The sequence below is a fragment of the Filicampus tigris genome, chromosome 9 (genome assembly GCF_054856515.1).
Source record: "Filicampus tigris isolate MCC_2025a chromosome 9, RoL_Ftig_1.0, whole genome shotgun sequence".
Lineage (NCBI taxonomy): Eukaryota > Metazoa > Chordata > Actinopteri > Syngnathiformes > Syngnathidae > Filicampus > Filicampus tigris.
In genome coordinates, this window is record NC_141225.1 from 2,744,155 (window position 1) to 2,766,448 (window position 22,294).

General features: G+C 39.2%; 1 protein-coding gene across 7 annotated transcripts in view; it reads right to left on the reverse strand.

Annotated features, from left to right (window-relative positions):
* Positions 1-8,869: 8,869 nt before the first annotated feature.
* The window catches only part of cadpsa (Ca2+-dependent activator protein for secretion a), a 156,404-nt gene continuing 142,979 nt past the window's right edge, over positions 8,870-22,294 (reverse strand). For all 7 annotated transcript variants that reach the window (XM_086040117.1, XM_086040116.1, XM_086040113.1 and 4 more), the window contains 2 exons: positions 15,259-15,363; positions 8,870-13,198 (listed from right to left, as the gene is read on the reverse strand). In XM_086040117.1, coding sequence (XP_085896243.1) covers positions 13,025-13,198; positions 15,259-15,363 — 279 coding nt within the window. In that variant the 3' untranslated portion in view covers positions 8,870-13,024. The remainder of the gene's footprint in view (positions 13,199-15,258; positions 15,364-22,294) is intronic.

Genomic DNA, 22,294 nt, shown 5'->3' on the forward strand with positions numbered 1-22,294 from the left:
ACTTGTCTAGATATTCAACCATCAAACAAGCAAACGTGCGCTCACCTGCTCCAATTTGTTTAACGCATCCCGATTCAAGCATCTGAACGTGCTCTTTCAATATTTCCACCTGTTCAAGAGCAGCAACTCCCTTCGGATCCCATTAAACCAAAGTTCCTCCTTCTCCCTATTCATAAGAGGCAATTTTCAGAAAGGGAGGGAAAGGGAGAGAAGAAAAAGCCCACAAAGTTCTTTTACTTTTTGCTACTAAAGCACTGCGTGAACCTGGTTTTGTGTTCTCTTCTTCCAGAAATGGAGGGACGGATTAAAGAGCGGCGGGCAGAAAAGAAAAGACATTGCTCGTCCAGAAGTATACAAGGGATATCAAAAGGGATGTCTTTCTTCCTTAAAGGGGCATACGAGAAGTTTGCTGGAATCCGCAGTGTTGTGTTGTGTTGTACTAACAAAGAGCTACAAGGACCGAGTACAATTCATGTGTTCACATGCAGGCCATTTGAGCACAGGAGCCTGAAGTGAGTAAAGATGACGACAGTGTTGTGCCGAGGATGAGGAGCTGAAATGAGTCAAACGCAAATTTAAGTCATTTGCTCTATTTACATTTCTGAATATAAGTTTGACGTCACACATATTATTATCATTATTATCATTATTATTAATACCCCCACCAAATAATACAGCCATTTGGTCTATGGGTTGACTTGTTTGTGTGTGTAACTCCGATGAGTCATGATGGAAACCTACGGAGTAAAATATTTGGAAAATGTGGAAGTATTGAACTAGCAATACGTTTGAAGTATTTTACTTTTCCATAAGAACTATAGTCATTGGTTGTGAGTTGGTTTTGTGAGTTTGATGCGGGATCAAGTGAAATCATGCTGAAGCCTTGACTGGCATTGTATCCGTTATAATATTTTACATTTTATTTAAGAGAAGAAAAGTGAGTGTATATGCCACACTGTTAAAAAAAAAAAAATGCAAGGTTGCGTTATTTCTTATTACTGTGTGTGCAGGAGAGCTTTCACAAAAGCAAAATATAAGACTTTTAGTTAAATTGGCCAATTTGAAATACAAAAAAAAAAAAGCTTGTTGATTTTTTTCAATTTTATTTTCAGTTTTTTACAGTGTGATAAAAATACCACTGAAAAACTGAATCAATCATGATCCCGTTTGGGCATCACATCTGTTGAGGTTCATTTGGTCGTGCATGAAAAATGCATCATCATTTGGGATTTCAAAATTTCCCTCCAGTATATTGAGTTATTTAGTTTCATGTATTTTTCATTCACCTGAAAAGGTTTGACGGACAAAATGTATCCTCTTCCATTTTCAAACATGGGAGAAGGTAAAGGTTTACCTCAGTTCCCTTGACTTAGTGCCGTACTTAACCCAGCATGTTTCCGTCCTCCAACACAGTTTTTTTTTTTCTGTTAATAATCTGTAAATACGTCCTGGCTCTGTTTTGTTTTACACCTGCATCTCAGCATGGAAGAATTAGTGCCTGTTGTCTGTGCTTCTCATATGTAAATGCGGCAAAAATACTCTAATTTAAGTTTATTCAGGCACAACTGGCGCTTCATCCACACAATAAACATTGATCCCATTGCTTTAACTCGGGCCCCTCTATTCAACTTGAACGGCAATTAGCTCAAGCATTGATTTAAGGGGACCCTTGCAAATTGCCTGCAGGCATGCAAAGACCATGCCTTTTGGCTGGCATAATATCACAATTTATGACATGCACACACATCTTACATAGACGAACTGAGAACCTGTCAGGCATTTTTCTAAGCTCTTGAGTTTTTACTTTTTGGTGCGTTTCACACTAACAATAAGAGGATGAAATGTAAATAAAGCGATGCAATTTTATGAAATGTGTGACCTAAATAGAATGTAATCATGGCTGAAAAATTATTGCTGTTGACATACTGTGCGCTCATCTTGTTTTTCTTTCAGTTTGCTCCTTTTAGGGCTTGCCACGGTGTGTCATCCCTTTTCTTCTTCTGCATCCTTCTCTCTAACACCAACTGCGCTTCTCTTCGGTCTTCCTCTCACTCTCTTGCCTGGGAGCTCGACACTGAAAAAAAATGCTGTGTTGAATTGACTCTTTTTTTTTTTTTTTTACCCATCAAGTGGTTGCACGAAATAAAATCATCCAGATGATTCTATTGTGTGCAACCACTTGACAACATAAAATTGAGTGGCATGGGACAATCGCTCTGAATCATTATAGAAATCAATTCATAAAAAAATATTTTCAGTATCATCTCAAAATTTAAATCCAAATGTGGAATATTTCATACGCAACAGAATCATCCTCTTTGCCATCAGGTAAGTATTCAACCTGAAAGTTGTTCTCAAATGCGAAGAGCATTTACTGTGCTCTGAACAAGACATTTTCCCTGTAATGGTAAAGTGATCAAAATAAAGTCCAAATTCAAATCAAAATCCGTGGCAGAAAGCAGATGGTTGACATACTGTACTGTACAATGTACATTACTTATCTAGCTTGCTGGTGAGCGAGCTATTTCATAAGTCTAAACAACAACTATTAAGGGCGGCCTGTGAATGAGTAGTCCCACAGTTTTTCGGTGGGATGGAGAAATGAATCTGTGGGGAACTTGCTGTATAACATGGATTTTATGGTGTAGGGTGCTGGTGTGGGGCAGTTTATACACATTTTGTGCATTGTGTCCTTTCTGAAAGATGTCTGATGTCAAACTCTCTGTGGAACACCAGTAATCATTCGTAGGGGATATGGACCAAGCCATGCCATGAGTAGCCAAAAACCTTGATTAGTTGATGCCTCCCCCAAATGTTTAAAATTGCATATTAACTCATTAACTCAACTCACCAAGGAGATATTTATTTGTCTTTTCACAGTCCAGGCATCCCAATAACTTACTTATATTTTTTTCCATTTTTTTTTCAAACATTAGGATAAAAGAGGGTCTGAAAATGTCTGGCAGTGAATGAGTTAATAGCATAAACCATTCATATAGAGTACAACAAACTATGATTCCAAAAGAGTTTACCATTTGAAACTTATCCGACAACATCCATCCATCCGTGCATTTTCTGTACTGCTTATCGTCACAAGGGTGAGCTGCAGCTGATCCCAGCAGACTTGGGTTGAGAGGAAATTTTAGAGCGCAAGAGAAATAAAAATTGCAGTTTATTACATTTGAATCATGTGTCACGATATACACGTTCAAATTAAGTGGATTCAAATGGCTGTTTCCTTTCTTCAATAACTGCCGTTGAATACTGATGATTAAATATCAAGCTGATAATGAACCGAACTGCCCACCTCCCATCACAGGAAATCACAGACAGTTGTCCTGACACGTTGCACCCATGGTGACAACTTTCACTGCCGTTAAACCTGAGGAAATAGGACCAGAATGTGTGAGTAGCAAGAGATTTTACTCTCCTTCAACATATTAACTCCTCCATTTGATGGCGAGATATTAGCACATCGCAAAGCAGCAGCGATTGCTTCATAGGCATCGGGCGCAATGCCCCACAAATTATTTGACATTGTGTTTTTTTTCACATTGCCCAATATCTACCGGTACTTTTCTTATTCAATCCAGAGTAATGATTGCATTGTAAAATTAAAATATATAAAGTTGTCATGTAAAATTAATTTCCCTAGTATGAAGCAGCACATCTGCCTCACAATTCTGATATTGGCGGTTCAAATCCTGTGTGGGGTTTGCATGTGCTCCCCGTGCTTGTGTGAGATTTCTCCAGGTACTCTGGTTGCCTCCCACTTTCCAAAATACATTCATATATGATGACTTGAAGACTCCAAATCGGGGTTGGGCAATTACTTTTCCAAAGGGGGCCGCATGAGAACTGGAATGCTTGCTGAGGGTCAAGCCAATATGCTAATTTCAACTTTGTCTATATTATTTTTAATGTAGTTAGAAAAAGCATAGTCTTGTTTAAATAAATTGCTCAGCGTGTAGGTATGGTATGCATTGTTATAAGTAGATAATACCATTATTAATCAAAATTATAATCAGCCATAAAATAACATCTTTAAAAATTATAACATTAATTTTGTGCACCCACTGCCATTCCTAGTCAGCTTCAGCACTCCCAAATCTATAGATAAGTAGCAAGTATAATATTATTGACAGTGATGAATATGCAGTGATAACATAATATAAACCCAATACATCCAGTATAGGGAACTGTTGATTTGCGTACAGAATGATCAGCCCAAATCAGTATGATCACCTGTCCAGGGCGCACCCATGTTGAAGTCTTCTTGAGCAAAATATCGAATCCTCAGTTCTTCTTCAATGCCGTGTCCTCAGTACGTAAATGATGAAACAGAGTTAAAGCCATTGAGTTACCCACTTGCTGTGGTCAATGAGTTGAATGAAGAAAGGGAATTTCAGGTCTGCATGTATCATTTCAGGAAGATAAAATATCATATTCTTCTCTCTGCCTCTCCTTCCGAGCATGCACCACCCATGGCTTCTAGATGGCAATTCAGACAGCTAATGGGGCACATATTTGCACAAATTCTGCCCAGCGACAAGTGGACCTGAAAAAAAAAAAAGGTTAATTCTGTTAATGGACAATGTCGTTGGCTAATGTGAATGGAGAAGCGGGAAAAATCTTGATCATACAGTGACCGTTGTTTTCTTGTCACGAAGCCCACCTCAGTGGTCATTTGCCCTAACATTTATTTTGTATAACTCCTCTTTAGAACTCCTGCTTCTGTGAGAGGAAAAGTCTTTTGGAAGGGTATGTGGACAAAAAGTCAGGGTGACGTGATAACTTTGTGCGGGAAACAGCAAAGGTGACTGCTTGACTACATTCCCGAGTCCTTTCGTCAGTCCGAGTTTACGTTCTCAAGCAGAACTATTTTTTTGTTCCTCTTTCTGTCAAGTTTTGACCTGATATCTGAACACGGCATCCACACAAACCTTCCCTCACACTGCCCCATGAAAGTGCCTAATATTAGTCACCAGAAACATACACTCACTGAATGCCCCTCTGTCATCCAGTCAAACTTTTAGGTTATCATCATACATTCTGAAAAAAATGAAACCATAAAACACTGCCAAACTAGAAAGGACAAAAAAAGGGAAAATTAAAAACTTGCTCATCTGCTCAGACGTTATTCCACAGCATTCGAGGGATCTCGTTCTTCAAACATACCCGTCAGACTAGGAGAAGGTTGCCAAATAATTTTCACTGCGTTAACTATCTCATGGAACACAGTGAAGAGAGTCATGAGCAAGTAGAGAAGATAAAGCACAACAGCAACAATACCCAAAAATGACCTTCCAAAATTGAAAAGACGAGAAGAAAACTGGTTAGTCATGGATGTTTAGTACATGTTCATATTGTACGTCAGGGCTATGGTTTAGGGTGGCAAAATGGAAGCCTTATCTTATAAAGAAACACATTTTGAAATTTCCATTGCAAATGATTTATGGTCTGATGAAGCCAACATAGAACGTTTTGGCCAAAATTCATAAACCTAATGCGTGACGCAAACACAACAAACGGCAAAAGAACATCATAGCTACAGTGTCGTGAAGCATGTCGGTGGCAGCATCATGCTAGGGGGCTGTTTTTCTTCGGTGGGAACTGGTGGAAGGAATTGCGAAATTTTGAAATAGCAGTCACTGTTAGCATGTTAGCAAAGATGCAGGAGGTTATTTGATCGATAATTAGAGGCCATTGAAATTATGACATTTGACATGGGATTGAATTTTAATTGGTTCATTCTGAGCACAGCCACATTACCAGTCGAAAGAGGGTGTGCACATTCATGCAACCAAGTTCTCTCAGTTATTTTGAATTCGCTAAAAGATTTCATCTTGTAAAACTTTTTAAATGATGCCTCTTGGTCTCATTTGCTCCGCCCCAGAAAACCTGCCATTCAAACAGGGGTATGTTAACCTTTTTTGCATATCCACTTGAGTTATTTACACTTTGACCTGCTGTCAATTCTTTTCAAAATGGCAAAGTACTTGACATACGTATTTTTAAACCTTCCTTAACAGCAGAGTTTTCAAGCCCATTTTTTCCAGGTAATAGCAGAGTCATAGTGTGTTTTGTATTTGTGATCTACTGTATTTGTACATCTTGTTTGGATGTGTGAAAAAAGCTAAAACAAGTACAGTAGTCTTAGTCTCAATAGTAGCTTCATCAGGGATTACCATACTGATGAATCGTAGTACATTTTTTTGGTAAAATATGCGTGCCAAGGGGCATGACAACGACATACTTGATTTGATTTCTGCATGAATGAAGGAATAAATGAAGCAACTCACTTTCTTGTGCAGTTATAATCAATCATAACAGGTGTGTGCGCGCATGCACGTTTATGCCCAAAAGCCTCTGGCTCCACAGTGAGTCACGTGAAGACGAGGCTTTGGGCAGTTGCGCGCAGAGAATAAATTCTGATGATTTTTATTGTTCAGTGAAAGCGACAGCAAAAAACAGTAAATCAAACAACAACAACAAAAAAAAGTGATAGATGCATTGCAGCACAATGCATTTGGCTATCAAAAAAAGCTAATTAATTATTTTAAACAACCCGACCAGTAAAACAGATGCGGAAGGAGAGGTGTGCACAATCAAATGTGCCGGCAGCAGAGGGGGATTAACCTTTGACATCCATCCAATAATAATAGCGGCCTCAGTAAAACGGTGATAATGTTGATCCCCATATGGGATTTTACTGTAAAGGTCCATGAAAAGGGACAAACAGTCCTATGCTGTTCATCCCTTGAGGTATGACCCAATCTGCTCTTCTGTCTTGTCTGAATATTGTGTGAGATTGCTTTGAACTATAAGCCACTCTTTCCATGGAAAAGATCTAAAATTAATCAGTGGACTTGTTGTCCGCTCTTAAGGCCATTATAAAAGGTTTTGGTGCATTGCAACATAAGAGGCTTTGAGCACTGCTTTTATTAAAAGGATCTGACATCTACCTGCCCTCTCAAATGGTTGTCAATTTTGACACTTCTGGCACGCAAAACAATGCTACAAAAATAGCCTTAACTCCTGGGCTGAGAGGCGCCGTTTACCTTCAAGGACACCGTGAAAAGCTTTCGGAATGAAATACAGCTTGAAGAACAAATCACAAACCTGTTTATTTAGCCGTTGGATATCCTGCACATGGGCTCTTTTCATTTGCGTGTTGTCATTAGTTTCTCTGTCTGGCACATCGCTTGACGACGTCAATTTGTCACAACGGCTTGTTTGCACATCCATATTACAGCGGGACGCCACAGTACAGCAGCAGTGTGCCATTCTTGCGACTATGTCCAGCTATGCTGGTCAGTTGGAGATCCTTTGATTTGGATCAAGTTACCATTTTCCATTTCTTCACATGATTGGAAAGCAGCTCAGCTTGTGCTGCCATAAATCTCTGGGCCCATTAATCCACCCTGGTGTCATCTCTCGCTCACAATTGCCCAATCATGTTCGGATATTCATGCGGATATTAAATGAATAGTATTCTGCGGCAACTTGTGCTCGCTGCTGATTAGATGGGAACGTGGGATGCTCGCTGTTCATTATCCTCATCGGCAAAATATGTGGGGGGGGAAAAATCACACAGGGTCAAAAGCATGTGACATTACATTTATCTGAAAAGACCCCTTCCTGTCTTTGTTTTACTTTTCATCATGCAAGAATGTCTGTACAATTCATCTAAAAAAAAAAAATAACTATGGCTTTGTCAGGAACACACAATATTTTGCTTTGTTTCAATTGACACCTCGGGAGAGACTGATTAATATATGATAGTAGTTTGCCCTAATGTTAAACACACACATGCACACGTCTACACGCAATTGAGTAAAGTAATTGTTTAGTGCATTTTCATTGTACAGCTAGACGCAGGGGTGTCAAACTCCAGTCCTCGGGGGCCGCCCTCCTGCATGTCTTAGAGGTTTCCTCGTCCAAAACACCTGATTCGAACGATCAGGCTCCTGCAGAACTTGCTGATGAGCTGATCATTTGAAAAAGGTGTTTTGCAGCACTGAGAGATGGAAAACAGGCAGGAGAGCGGCCCTCGAGGACCGGGGTTGGACACCCCCTGTAAGATTTCTTTTGTTCACCATGTAAATGGGTCAGTGAGCTGCTGCATGTTGAAAACACAAGAGTGAAAATGTTTTTTTAGTAAAACTTGAACCTGAGACATACAAAGATAACATTATAGCTTCATCATAATTATGACTAATATCAACACTATTTTACAATTCTCATATTAATAATTTTCTCAACAATGTCCAATTCTTGTAATATATCGGCAAATCACTATTGCTTATAAGTGACAATGCTGTTGACGACATCAATTTTGGTGGGAGAATTTATAGGTGTAATCAATGAAGTCATTTCACATTTTGATGTACTGCAAAATCCAAAATCTTGTTTTTCTCTTGTCTAGATGTAGGAAGATTATTGTCCCCTGACCCCCACAAGAAAAATCATTTAAAGCGTCCTTTCTTATTTTAATTTGGGACTATATTATAACTAATCCCCTTGACTTTGGTTTTAGCCTTCCATCTTGGGCCCTTGATTTGATTTTGGTCATTTGAGCTCTGGCAATTCTTTCAATCTCCTTCTGGACGGTAATATCAACTCTCAAGATGATGCTTTAATCCACATTAATCTCCAATTTTTTCTTAAGAAAATGATGCTCTAGCGTGGGGCAGAGGCCAGAGTGGCGTATTAACATATGTAGTTTTTTTGCAGTCAACTGCCACAGCATGCAAAGTACTCCTTATAATAAAATACAATCATACCAAACAACTGTTACGCAACATTCTGCTTGTGGTTTTAAATGCAGCCTGCGCACGCACTTAAAACCAACGACTGAGGCAAGGAATTCTGTTGGCAATTCACCTTTATTCAAATGCTCTTTATATTGATGCATTCTGCCTGGTGTCACAAGCGGGACAACTCCAAATCGGTAACTTCACATAATGGGCCAAGGACATTTGGAAAAGTGTATACCGATTACATGCAGCACTTTTACAGGAAAGTAACGCTCACAGAAGTAAAATACAGAAACACACCACTTCCCATTATCCATCTGAAAAAACCTCCCAGCCAGTCAGCCCATCAATTTCGAAAAGAAGGGTGCATATAAAAAGGTGATGCGTAAAAATAACTGAACTACCCCCTGTTTGAAATTGAACACTGAAAAAATGAAAACAGGTTAAAAGCTAATTGAATTTATCAAACTAACTTACTTAACAAATGACAGGGACATGGCAGTGGTTTTAGCGAGAGTCCAAAAGGAGGTGGTTTGTGTTGATTTCAACACTAAGAAGAATCTGACATTTTAAAAATTGCAATGCACATGCATCACTTTTTGTTGCTCAGTACTTCGTGCATGTGCAATACGACAATAAAAGCAACTTCAACAAACCTTTCTAATGAAACAACTTGTGGCAATTACAAAAACTGATGAAAGTTTGAATCAAATTACCATAAATAATCTTTATATGGTATTTCCCTTATACAAATAATCAATATTTTTTTATCTCTGTCAGAATGTATTCAATTTAATAGCATGAATATATTAATATTCTTCCATCTATGAAAACAATTTCCTTGTGTATGGAAGAAACTTCCAAGTTTATGCTATATTTCTATTAACAATTTTGGTTTTGCCTGCTATTACCAATAAGGTTATGATAGCACTTAAATTGTTGCCCACCTGTATTTTACCATATGCCACTTTGTTAGTACTAATATTCAAAGAATGTCGGTGAAGGTGTTTTTCTGAGATAACCGGTCAGAAAAAGACATTGTTCTATGATTTCGCTGAATACACCGTGTGTCACTGGCCTTGGATGGAAATAATAAATTATTGTTCATTAAGAAATCAAGAAATGGTTGAGCAGACCTGATTTATTGTCTTCAAGCAATTAAGGGAAACTGCAGTGAACTACTTGGCTGTAATTCGCAGAGGTGCCATTAATTGAATCTCCACTATTTCCATGAATAAGAACAGAATTCAATAATTTGCAAATCCTTTTACACCTATATTCAATAGAATACACTTCAAAGGCAAGATGGATGTTGTTTTGAAAATATTCTCTCATTTTGAATTTGATGCCTGCAACACACTGCTAAAAAGCTGGGGCAGGGGCAACAAAAGACTAGGAAAAACCTTTAAAAAAACCTGTTTGGAACTTTCCACAGGTGGACAGCTTCAATGGAAACATGTGACTGTCATGAATGGGTATAAAAGGAGAATCCCTGAATGGTGTCACGTGGGCTCAGGAACACTTCTGACAACCACTGTCAGTTAACATAATTCATTGCTTTTTGCAAATGCAACTTAAAACTCTACCATCCAAAGTGAATGCCAACTTCTCTGGGACCGAGCTTATCTGAGATGGACTGACGCAAAGTGGAAAAGTGTGCTGTGGTCTGACGAGTCCACATTTCCAATTGTTTTTGAAAATCTGCCTAAATGGGAAAAGAACCATCCTGGTTGTTATCAGCGTAAAAACCAGAATCCGTGATGTAATGGGGGTGTGTTAGTGCCCATGACATGGGTAACTTGCATATCTGTGAAGCCATAATTAATGCTGAAAGAGCAACATATGCTGCCATCCACACAAAGTCTTTTTCAGGGACATCCCTGCTTATTTCAGCAAGACAATGCCAAGCCACATTCTGCATGTATTACAACAGCACGTCTTCGTGGTAGAAGAGTGTGAGTACAAGACTGGCCTGCCAGCAGTGCACACCTGTCTCTAATTGAAAATGCGTGGCGCATTATGAAGTCGAAAAACTGACAACGGAGACATCAGACTGTTGAGCAATTGAAGTTGTACATCAAGCAAGAAAGGGAGAGAATTTCACCCAAAAAGCTTCAACAATTAGCGTTGTCAGTTCCCAAACACTTATGGAGTGTTGTAATAAAAAAGGTGATACAACACACTGGTAAAACATGTCCCTGTCCCAGCTTTTTTAGAACGTGTTGCAGGCATCAAAAAATGAGTGAATATTTGCTGAAAAAAAAAGATGATCAGTTTTAACATGAAATATATTGTCTTGGGCACTATATGGTGTAAATAAAGGGCTATATAGGTGCACTTAACATTTATAGTGAATATAGTTGAAAAGGATTTGCAAGCTAAGCTAAGATGAATTAAACTAAATAACATCAGTCATGTAAACATGAGCTACATCCGCAGACTTCCACAATGGCAATACTCTGCATTGAAACATTAAGTAGTTAAATAATTCATTGTTCTTTTTCCTACAGTCAATTAGGGAAATTTAGTCAAATGCCTTTCCCCAAACTGGGAATTGCTAACTACCACACTGCAGCCTCTCTCATCTACCATTTTGAGATCTCTTATGTAGTCACTGTAATGAACAGCGTGTCTTTGATTCATGTATTTTTGAAGCATGCTTTGCAGTTATTCTATTCTTCATGTGGTGAACCAGAATAAAGAGGCTGGTCGTGGAAGTACAGTCTCAATGTACAGTACCGTACTGTATATTTGTTGCAGCCTATGTGGTACAGTCCGGAAGTTTAGTGATCGGATGCTTGCAAGCTGATCAAAGAGGAAGCTCAAGAGAATACATACAGTAAGTGAATGAAGCTTGTGCCAGCAATGAAGACATTTTGGTATGTTCTGATAAAATGGCCAACAGCATTAAATACATCATACAATGCATTGTTCTTTTGGGTTGATATATTATGTGGATTTCTAACAACAAAAAGACAAAGGACATAATTATCACTCTCCACCCCCGACAAGAATACAACTTAAGGCCTAGATAGCCCAAAACGATGTTGGCCAACAGCGACAGACGCTTACCCCCCGTGGCGTCCGGCCGGCTGTCGGCACGTCACACTGGAAAAATACACCGCAACGACAGTCAGCGACGCTGACCGTTTAAAGTACCTTCTGCGCATGCGTGAGATGTAATACTCTTCCATACCATCGGCGGCGGTAGTCACTATTCCTCATTAGAAAAATCCAACCAGAAACCTGTTGGCCGTGGGCGGATTATAACAACGTAAACAATGCATTCAGCTATATTCTTCGCTCACGATGAACTCCCCCGCGAAGTAAACCCTCATGTTCTTGACACGGTACAGTATTGTGAAATACTTCAATTGTCAACCCTCACTCTTGTACTTGTAAAATGATTAAGGCAGCGAAGGCGTGCTCAATGTTTATCCGTATTTGTCACTTCCCGTTGGCGCTGATTTACTAACAGCCAATCAGAGTGACCAAATGTCACGACTCGTGACGCCGATTCAACATGCGTAAACGCCCCCCAGACGCTTACAGGCGAGTTACGACACCAATCGGATGGCGCATTCAGACGCCATGACGCTTCACGACCTCTGACGTCGGTTTGGACTATCTAGGCCTTTACAGTAGCTGCCTTCACTGCTTGGTCAGAATTGAGAGAAAAGAAAATGTCATAACATATTGCATGAGAACATTTGGAAGTTTAAGTACACAAAACAAGAACTAACCCAAAAAATTCAAATAATATGCTCTGCAGATTTGATGTTAAATTATTACCAGTACCCATTTTTTACAAGTGCCTTTTTCAGTGAAGCGATAACAATATTAATCAGTGAAAATTTAATTAAAGTTTTGATTTTTGACACCAACACAATACTTTAATACACCTGAACATAACATTGGTTTTGCCAGTCGGCTTCTATTGAATTACCTTGTGCTGTTGATTGTGTCCATTTATGTTTTAAACTATTTTTTCTTCATGACTGTATTGATATTTTGTTGTAATGGTGAATTCAATCTTAAGCATACACAAGACTTGAGTAAGTAGTGTCATCTTGCAAGCGTCTCAGACACAAGATGCTTTGCATTAATTCTGACTCAAACAATAAACTCTTACATGAACAAAGAACAAAAACTTCTAAAAGCAAGTGATGTCAATCATTGGGCCAGTGTGTTTTGACCTCAGGAAGGCTGTGTGTGTTCTTAGGCAGCATATTGCCGAACCCTTTTGACATTCTTGTCGTCTTGACTTAGTTATCGCTGCTCTCTTCATCACTGTCCTTCATGGAAATGCCTTGCATCCCTCCTTCCCTCACTGAGGCAGTGGCTTCTTCTAAGGTCAGACGATTTCTAACAGTCTCGTACATTTTAGTGTTTAACGTGGAGTCCAGAACCCCTTGAAGGCGGAAGTCACGGTACTTTTTCTAAAAGATCATAAAACAAATCAGAAACAGTGTTAAACACATTTAGACACAACATACAGTACTGCTCTTGTTTGTAACTGAGTGTTCTTAGGTTCATGTATTGATTTAAAGACACAGTCCACTTTTTCTCATGAACCGTTGGTTGAACATCCCGCAAAACGTACTCACATGTTTTTATTCAATGGAAATTGCCTTCAATTAACCTCCAGTCCTGGAAAATATCTCTAAGCTCAGGTATAGAAGACTGTAAAGTATAGTATATAATTATAATTCAGTCCCGAATATGTATTTAGTCATGTTGAAAAATTATATCAGGTTCTATATGGTGGCACCAACTAAAAAGGTCATCTCAGTTAATAATAGGCTTACATTATTTGTATAACGTGTTTTTTTAACTTTTCACTATTTCAGTTATACACACTTTTATTTCGTCAGGTGGTTGCACAAAATAAAATCATCTGGATTCAGATACATTTTTAATTAGATAGGAAAAAGAAAAACAAAAGATGAAAAAAATTTGAAAATTGAAATGATAATTTTTTTTTAAAAAATGTAAAATTAAAAAACGAAAAATGTACACTATGCACTGAAAAAGGTTTAGGTTGAATACACTCAATTTTATTTCTTCAAGTGGTTGCAAGAAATAGAATCATCTGGATCCAGAGACATTTTTACTACTAGATACATGTATCTAATTTTATTTGGGCAACCACTTGACGAAATAAAAGTGAGTAAATTCAACACACCACTTTTTTTCAGTGTATTTATGCGTGTCCTGTGTGCCGTTTGACACGCGCCCGACACATGAGAAAATCCGTCCAAACTTCCGCCTCCAGAAACCGCCAGTCTAATGAGATTTTGGTGACGTTGATCGAGGTGCAGGCAGACAGACACACAAGCTCCATAGACCTGCGTGGTGGATGTCATCGTACAGGTACATTAAACCTCTGAATCATTCAAGAAATCAATTAATTGAACACCTTTATTATTATTATCATTACTATATATATTTTGTTAATCAAAATTACCAACATCCAGTCTAACCTGCCCCCGCGATGTGCCGCACTTGGACCGGTCACGAAAAGAGACCTGAGTCTCTGTTCTGATCAAGGTGTCTTACTCAGGAGTTTCTCATTTCCTCCGTCGCCATAGTGTACAGTTCGTTTCCTTTAATGTGTGAGGCGCATGTTTCAAGACCTGCTCCAAATGTGTTTGCTGTGCACTGGCACGATATAAAATTGACTTAACTTAAACTTTAAACATTAAACAGACTCTCGGATAAATAAGAGTGCAGTAAAGAAGTTTAATGTCCAGGGTTGAAAATGATTTAGGCTATGGCTTTTTCTGGTGATTAGGATTCAAACAGACTCCTGTGTGCTCGCTCGCCATTGGTGTTAGCATTATGTTCCAGGGTGATCAGGAATTATAAGTTCCATTCAGTCTGCATTACGTCTCGCTGTTTCACTATATTTCTTGTTAACAGCCTTTTTTATTTATTTTTTTTGTTTTCAATACCTGTTTCACTTGACAAACACTTTGTCAAGAATTGAGTTGGTCCAAATAGAGGACTCCAGAGATCCCTTGCAGTGTTACTGGAAGGATGTCCTTTATTTCATAGTTTTGTTGTTGCATCACAACTGAGCTTTAGTTCCTGAATGGACGTACAATATTCTCTAAAATATACTGCTCTACCTTTTTCTAGGAATTGTACACACCGGGAAATAAACATGTTGAAATATTGTAATGTCAGAAGTAAGACTTCTTATAAGGTCATTCCATTAAATCATAAATCACATGGTTGCTTTATTAAGAAAGCAGTCTTGGAAGCTCTCTGTCAATATACTTTGGTAATGAAATGGTACAGTTGGCAGCTGTCTTCATGTACGGAGCACAATTTATGGACAAAGCCTCCCAATACAGGCAACCATACTCATTTTACACATATGTATGAACATTTTGCCGTGAGGCCAGTAGAATCAAATGAAAAAAGCCTCACACCTTCAACAGACTTTGGAAATTTTGTTTATGACTTTGCTGAAAATGTAAAATTGACTTGTCACCTTAACAATTCTGATGAGAATCTTCAACTGATAGACATGCAGTTGCAGGTCCATGCGGTCAGTAAGCCATGTTCCGATGAGGTTCATTGTGCTGGTGTACCATTGCTGGAAGAGAACCGTACAGTACAGTAAGTGGATGAGTGAAGGAGAAGCGGGAAGAAGCTGACAAACAAATCTTTATTTGCCCAGATGATGTTCTGATCCAGTTCAAAAACACCCATGCGATTTTGCATTGGATTTTGCATTGGATCCTTATTGAGATGATAAAATGGTTTCTCTTCCTCTCATACAGCTACCATAGGCACAGGGTGCTATTTAAGTGTTTACTGCAGGAAGAAGCAGCTGGCAATGAGGCATCACTTAATAGGATCCACATAAAGAGGAATGACTATGATGCTCTTGGCACACATCAGAAAGTTCTGAGAATGTGTTGTGGTGACAGAAGACCTATAGGCGCTTGTCGAAGGCCATGAAACATGCTGTTGTAGTTTCCCTTTAGCGTGTTGCAAGTTGAAGGACTAAGGATGTATTGGGATATTTTTGTGGTGGCCTTTACAAATATATTTGTTTGATAAAGGAAAACAATCATTAAGATTTAAGTCTTTTTTCGTTTAACAGAACTAGGAAAATACACTTGGAGGTTTGGTCCATGAAAGCGATACTAACTGATACTAAAAGATCAGTTACGGACATGAATAATATTTTATTAACATGGCTTGTATCCCTCATACAGGTGCTCATTTCAACCTTGAGATGCTGTCATTGCTCAATTTAGACCAGTGCCCCCTCCATCAATATCTACGAGGCACACTGTGCACGGGAGCCGAAAGCTTTCAGATGTTCCTCTGTGGAGGCCCGGCTGTTGTCAAGTGTAATTGATGGATAATAATGAGCACAGGCTGATACTAATAGAAGGCGACTGATTTCAACTGTCAGGGTCATAGAAGAATGGATGCACGTCGGATCTAGAGACGACTTGGAAGAATATGGGTTGGATAAAGAGGCGGCGGACACAAAGTGCCATTTTTAGGAATTTGAAAAGACAACCTTATTATTATTTAACAGTGATGTATCTCTTGTCAGCTAATATTTTGGCCTCTGATGTCAATTTTCAAGATCAGCTTAATTACCGTCAAGCCGCACTTAAGAAAGTTCTGGATTCTGTCAATAAATTGGGAAGGTGAGTACCGTATTTTCCAGACTATAAGACGCTACCTTTTTCCTAGGTTTGGAACCATGCATCTTATATAAAGATGCGGCTATTCTGTGGATTTTTTTTCCACCGCTAGGGGCACTAACTGGAATTAGAATCAAAACTAAGAAAAAATCAATGCAAAGAAGATTACACTACCTTTTCTTTAGCAGATATAACACGGATGACAAATTACAAACAGTTAATTATTTTTCAAATCCTCGCTCCTTCTTCATGGAGCCTGTTATGTGTATTGATGACACCAGGACGTGACTGCAGGTGGAGGAGTTCAACAGACGAGGGCGCTATGCACTAGGTTAAGCACTAGGCGTTGCATTGGGTGGTATGCGGAAGTAGAGCAATGAAAGGTGGACCTTAACTCACAAAAAGGAGTGTGTTATTAGATGTGGGTCAAAACCCAACGGAATCTACACGAAGAATTTTGTATGATGCAAATTTTGCAAGTTGACGGCCATTGATCTTGATCCATCCATTGATCTATCCAGGAAGGAAACCGCCCTGCTGAATGCAAGCTTAGCGTTAAAGAATCAATGGTGAGACGTTGGAGGCGGCAGCGGGCAGTGAAATGAAGATAAGTACTAAGTTATTTTCTCTTGGTTCTGTTCCGTTTTAATCAGCAAAGTTGCTGCCGTGTTAAAGGGCACTGTTAAGAAAGAATCCGTTCAGGTACATGTACATTTACAATTTAAAATTTTTTAGGAAATGCAGTAAATATCCAATTTTTTAACATAGATAGGTGCGGCTTATAACCTGATGCGTCTTATGTTTCTTTTTTGTTTTTTTTTGTTTTGTGACACTACTTCTGAAGGATGCAACGTGAAGAGAAGACAAATATAAGACTACTCGCATTCTAAGTGGGAAAAAACACAGTGTTCAAGCACTTTTGTTCAGCACTACTGTCTCAGTGCCATGTTCAGTTGATGATGATCATCAATCACTAGCTAAGTACATGACAGTGGAGGAATGTTAGTTCTGTCAAGCACGTTATCGGTGTTGCGGGTTTTATTTTGGTAGGCTGTTTCCTGTTTTTGTTGAATACTGTTGTCTTCAAAGGATGCTCAAAGCGATCGAGAAGCTTTTTGTGGAGTCATTTATTTTAGATATAGGATTTCCTTGGTTTATGACTGTATCGATTTGCAGAAGAGTGCACAATGGATGTGTTTATGCAACGGCTTATGTATATGTTGACATGCAGCATTAAGAGACCCGGATTCAGTTACTGACGAACTTAGCTACCTTTTGAGTAGGTATGTGTGTATCAGCCGCTTACTGGCTTTCGGCAGTCAACGAGTTACAACCTTGATCGCGCGACCCGAATAGCAATGGAATTGGAATACTGATGACGTAGAACACATTTCCCAGTTTAGTCGCAATTTTGCAATTTTCTTATCAACTAAGTACACACACTACACATCTCTGACAGTATTTCTTGAAATTTTAAGTTTTAATTTTAAGATCTCCACTTGCGGATGATGCAAAATTGGCCACTGTGAAGTGGGCACTTAGAGACTGCTTTACACCCAGATTGCGTGTCAGTGTGTGACACCCTCCTTTCCTAACGTCCCCCCCCCCCCCATAATTGAGCCACGGTCAGAGGGGTGCTTTTAAAAAATATATTAAAGTAGATAATAAGAATGCTAATTTGTTCGGTGAATTGATTTCTACAATTATTCAGAGGGATCGATGCACGCTGATTTCATATCTTATAAATGAAATACGATGACATCCACCACACACGTCCAAGTAGCTCAGAATGTGTCCGCCTGCGCCTTGATCAAATTCACCAAAATCGGGTTATACCATCTGTGCCACAACTTAGACCTACTTTTATCAGATACACAGTCTACTTTCTGTCACCAAATTGTCAGGTGCGTGTAATTGAAAATACCCTCAGTCTGCCAGAACGCCCAGAAAGGCTGCCAAATTCCCAAACACAATAAACTAGACTTGCACCGGGCAATAAAATGAAGATGAAGATACGCCGACCACACGTGTGCCTTTCTACGAAAATATAGCCCATACCATGAAGTCAGCTTCTCATGCTAGCTGCCATATCCTTGACACTACATTACCCTATGTAGGGTGTTTTATGTATTTAGTTAACACTAGTGGTTCATTTCATTTGATACTATCCATCCATTAGCTGTCTTCGGGCAGTAGGGTCGGTACACCCTGAACTGGTTGACAGCCAATTGCAGGGCACACATAGACAAACAAACTTTCACACTCACAATCACACCTAACCATGCATGTACAATATTTGGAATGTGGGAGGAAACCGGAGTACCCTGAGAAAACCCAGGCAGGCCGAGGGAAAACATGCAAACTCCACCCAGGACCTCTGCACTGTGAGGCGGATGAGCTAACTAGTTGGCAACTGTGCCACTCATTTGATACTAGTGACTAGTATCTAGTGATGTCATTTGTCATTTTATTCTTTATAACTGATTGATATTAGACTGGTGAACCTTTGCATATACTTGTAAAAAATAATGTTAAACTGTTACATAAAATTTTACTTACAGTACATGCACGAGTGTACAGTTACGAAAGATTCTCTGATGCCGACAGTTGGATGTGGAGGTACCACTGCACTGGAATTCAGAATTTGTTTTACTCTTCTTTTACGAAGCTTATCCAAACATCCACACTGATCTCTTCCGTGTTTGTCACTGTACCTGCTTGGTTTGCTTCCTTTTTTGGGTGAAAAATAGTGCCGTCTTAAAACAAGGGGAAACTACGATCATCACTTTAGATGAATTGCTGAACTCCACACCAGTAAATGATGAGTGCGACTACAGGATGAGCAGCACCTACAGGTGCATCTCGCTAAATTACTAGAATATCATAGAAAAGTTCATACATCATGTTGAATCATTAAACAAATAGGAAAATCCTGTTTATAGATTACTACTTAATTTCTAAAATAAAAAATAAGTTTGACGATTTCTTACGTAATATTTATACTTGGATGACGACGAGATGGTCAATTTGGGGTTTTCACAAGCTGTAAGCATCACAATAAAAAGAAAAAAAAATCAAAATATTTCGCTCTGTGTCTTTTTTTAATTGGACTGGTGAAATAAATGAAGTTGTACACCACTCCATTCTAATTTATTGCAATGCACTTTCAAAAGGAGAATGTTTTAAAAGAGCCCTTCTACTTAGTTGGAAAACAGCACCAACCACCATCAGTGTGAAACCAAATTCTTGAAGACTTTTGCCTGACCAACAACAAAACAAGCTCAAAAGCATACCACAATCACAGCCGTGACAGCTGAAGATGAAGGGATCAGGTCAGCGAGTGGGACACGGGTGAGGAGAAGATGGCTGCAGCCATGCAGTACTGGGGTGAATCAGAGCGGCGACCTGGTGCCAGCAGCATCCTATCTGTCGCTGTGTGCCTGTGAAGGCTTCAGCATGGCAGCAGGCCTGTGATCTCGCCCCAAGCATAACCCCCCACTGAGAGGCCAGGCTTGGAGTGACTGGCTGCTCTCCCTCTTTGCATCATCCACTCCTTCACTTCTTGTTGTTCTTTAGACTTTTTAGACACGGTGCCACGCAGATCCCATCTACAGCCATTTTTCACAGCAGCCATTTTGTGTCCTCTTCTGCTTTGCTCCTCCTCATTTATGTCAAAAGATACTTGACAGTTATGTCACAAGTTTTCTTGCTGCCATGGCATTTGGGAGGTCTGTCAAGGACATCTTGTCTACACATAATGCCTGTGATTTTCAACAACTTTTAGAGCTTTTTCGGGCCAATGTGAGTGTTCTACCCATTTGAAGAAAATTGAAACGCTGAACGTTGATCCAGGAAATGTCATCAATGTCTAGACAGCAACAAGGCAAGACTTTAATTCATTGTATAGGGGTTTTGCATGTAGTATAACGTGTTAGTTATATAATGTTCATATTTTGGAATCAATCTTTTTAAAGGTAATATATATTACAGAAAAAGGTTTGCCCAGTATCAGGCAGCTGACTGGTAGCGGTCCATGGGACATTTGATACAAGGCCACACACATAGTGATGTACCCGTCACCAGAGCCCAGCCTTAAGGGGGGCACATGAAATGCATGGAGGGCCCAAGTATTATTAATACCATACAGACAGCACTTATTTTTTTCATTTGCTCCATATATTCGCGTAGCACTGCCGCTCCCAGTCAATACTCTTGAATAGCGTCCTTTGCGACAATCGCAAGCAAGTATTATCATAGAAACATCTAAAATACATATACAAAGACGCTTTCTTGAGTATGTCAGCACCGCAGCTGTATTAGATGTGGCAAAGTGAAGCTAATTGTGAAGATGCCTCGTTCTTCCTTGGAGATGTACCATCAAGCAAGAGTTCACCGGATTATTACAGAATGTCATTCTAACTCAATTTTAGGAATATTATTTGCCGATTTAATGGCTCATACAATAGCCACATCCAATATGGCGGATGTGTTGGCACATCGCTTCGACCGGGCCACCCTGTTCATTGGTAAGACAATTTAAGCCTTATTTTAGATGTGTAAAGGGTTGGTGGCTCTCGTGGAATCTTTTATGAAAGGGTTCAAATGCCTATTTATTTGCTGACACTAATGTAATGTGACCCTCCTCACTTAACGTACAGTGACGCACCACGACAGTCTAGACGTGTAATGTAGGAAACTAAACGTCGCCTAATGTGCGAAAACTGCAATCAATAGTCACCAAAATTTATGTTGACATCTCAACATATGCTCACATCAAACTCTGAAAATATTAGAATGCTCGCCTAAGTATTACGGATTTTAGGGCGTTTTGAGGAGCTCACAACACAGCTAATGTCACTTGATGAGAGAAATACAAAATTTGGGGGCAATATTTTTAGATGTTGATGTGACTATAAGTGGAGATGTCACATATTGAAACAGTTTAAAAATCACTCATTAGTTCAACGTGACCAGTCAACTGCTGTATTCCAAGTGAAGTGCTTACGTAGGTAACAACACAGTGCTATAAAGTGTCTTGATGTTGGCGTGTCCTAAAATATCTACGATGAATAAAGTAAACAGCTTTTGTCTATGTATTATTGGACATAATAATCTGGCGCTGAAGCGTTACTTTGCATCGCTGCCCTTTTTGTTCCATCCCGCGGGTCAACTGCCGTCGGTATGAATCGAGCAGCGATTGGGCCAGCCGAAGCTAGCGACATTAGGCTAACCCGGACTAATGCCAATTCCAGTTTGAGCCAAGTTGTCGGGCATGATTTTTTCTTGCATCATCAAACATCCTGTTTATGTGGCGTTGTTTCGGTGAAAGTGTAGAACAGAAGCGTGTCAGCAACAAGAAATATTTCATTTAAAAAACAAACAAACAAGCATTTACTGGTCGCACTTGCGCAAGTGGATGATAAATGTACTCACGCTACATTTTAGGGGCAAAATGCGACCATTTAGGGGCAGTCTGGAGCCTTGGTTTACTAAAATTACTAAAAGTGTGTACAGTGTAAGAACGCGATTTTCTAAAACATGGTTTTGAAAAGACCTTAATCGTAAATATGTGAAAATTTCACAGTTTTAAAACTGGATTCAAAAGCATTTACACTTTATTGGTATGTTTGAATTTTGTATTCATTTATATTAGTCACTCTGATAATAAAAGATACAAGAAAATCAAGAGATCATATAATACATAGGCTTCAAGGAAAAAAAAAAAATCTTTTTAGGGTGATTTGGTGGAGGGTCACTTTAGATTGGTCAATAATTTGTAAAAATAGCACACACACGTGCTCTGACCAATCGCAAAGATTTGTGGAAAAGTATGAAATTTACCAAATTGTGACACAGGAA